Source organism: Naegleria gruberi (assembly GCF_000004985.1).
Source record: "Naegleria gruberi genomic scaffold NAEGRscaffold_16, whole genome shotgun sequence".
NCBI lineage: Eukaryota > Heterolobosea > Eutetramitea > Acrasida > Naegleriidae > Naegleria > Naegleria gruberi.
The window spans coordinates 459,232-460,788 of NW_003163311.1; the positions used below are offsets into that span (position 1 = coordinate 459,232).

The 1,557-nt window shown below is 38.7% G+C and overlaps 1 protein-coding gene across 1 annotated transcript in view; it reads left to right on the forward strand.

Annotated features, from left to right (window-relative positions):
* NAEGRDRAFT_66049 (uncharacterized protein) overlaps positions 1-1,557 on the forward strand; it is a gene marked incomplete at both ends in the record, with an annotated part of 17,599 nt that overhangs the window by 11,396 nt on the left and 4,646 nt on the right. Inside the window, one exon of the mRNA XM_002678738.1 lies at positions 87-1,544. Coding sequence (XP_002678784.1) covers positions 87-1,544 — 1,458 coding nt within the window. The remainder of the gene's footprint in view (positions 1-86; positions 1,545-1,557) is intronic.

Genomic DNA, 1,557 nt, shown 5'->3' on the forward strand with positions numbered 1-1,557 from the left:
TACTGGAACAATTGCCAAAGTCTTTTCTGCTCCATACGGTGTTAAAAGCTTCCACAAACTTGAGAATGGTAATTTTATTTTCGCAGAGAAAAATTATCCTAGAATTGCCCTTTTCAAGACCAATAGCAGCAAGATTATCTACTTGGCTGGTCAATACGAACAAGGTTACGATCCAATCGTTATTTCTGACAATGTGTTAGCAACCACAACAAGTGTGAATCATCCTCGATCACTCTATGTAAAGAATGGAGAGCTCTATTTTGCAGATACCTACAACTCTCTCGTGAGAAAAATCACCCTCTCAACAGGAGTTCTCTCAACCATTGCTGGTAATGGAGGTGAGCGTTTTTATGGGGATGGTGGATTGGGAACGAGTGCTTCTTTGAACTATCCATATGGAATTCACTTACATACTGATGGTTCTATCTACATTGCCGATACTTACAATAGTAAGATTAGAAAGTTAGACTCTTCCAAAAAGATTAGCTCAGTTGCTGGAAATGGATATTTGGGATATTCGGACAATACTCAACCATTGAGAGCTTCATTCAATTTGGCAGTAAGCGTTCTCATTAACAACGTAGGGGACATGTACATTTCAGATTATGCAAACAATGTAATTAGAAAGATGAGCTCCTCTGGTGCCATTACAACTATTGCTGGACAAGCAAAGATTTCTGGTTTTGCTGATAGTTTAAATGCAAAGACTGCTCTATTGAATGGTCCATTTGGATTATATTATCAGGAATCCACACAAACTCTCTTTTTTGCTGACAGTCTCAATGGTAGAATAAGAAAGCTAACAAAGAATGGAGCAATTGAAACAGTTCTTGCTTCAATTAACGATCCAAGAGAAATCTCATTCCACACAACCCATGGTCACATGTACTTTACTTCTGGAGGTGACCAAACCATTAAGGTTCTATTCTCCAATGGTACTCTTTCTGTGCTCAACATTCCAAAAGATTACTACATTGGTCTCCATGTTGATTCCACTAATGATTATCTCTATGCAAGTGGTTATACATACATTTATAGATTTTCCATTGCAGGAGGTAGTAGCATTGATCACAATCAAACCGATCCAATCATCGATAACATTTCTAAGAATTGTACTAAGGGATGTGAAAAGGGTGAATGTGTGAATGGAACTTGCGTCTGTAAGGAAAATTATGGAGGTGAAATTTGTGATAGGCCAATGTGTTTTGGAAAATTGAGCAATGAGAGTGGTGTGTGTAATACTCACGGAGTTTGTCTGCAACCAAACGTTTGCTACTGTTACGGAAATTGGGAGGCCGAAGAATGCACCCAATGTAAGAGTGGATTTACTGGTTCTAATTGCAGAACCTGTGCCGATGGTTTTGTTGGAGAATTGTGTAATATCCCTATTTGTTTCAACGTATTTGCTAATGAATCAAACGTTTGTTCTGGACATGGTTCTTGCAAATCTCCAAACAATTGTTCATGCTTTGGAAATTGGGAGGGAGAAAGTTGTCAATCTTGTAAGGAGGGATACACTGGCTCAGAATGTGACACTCCAGTTTGTTTCGGGTTCAG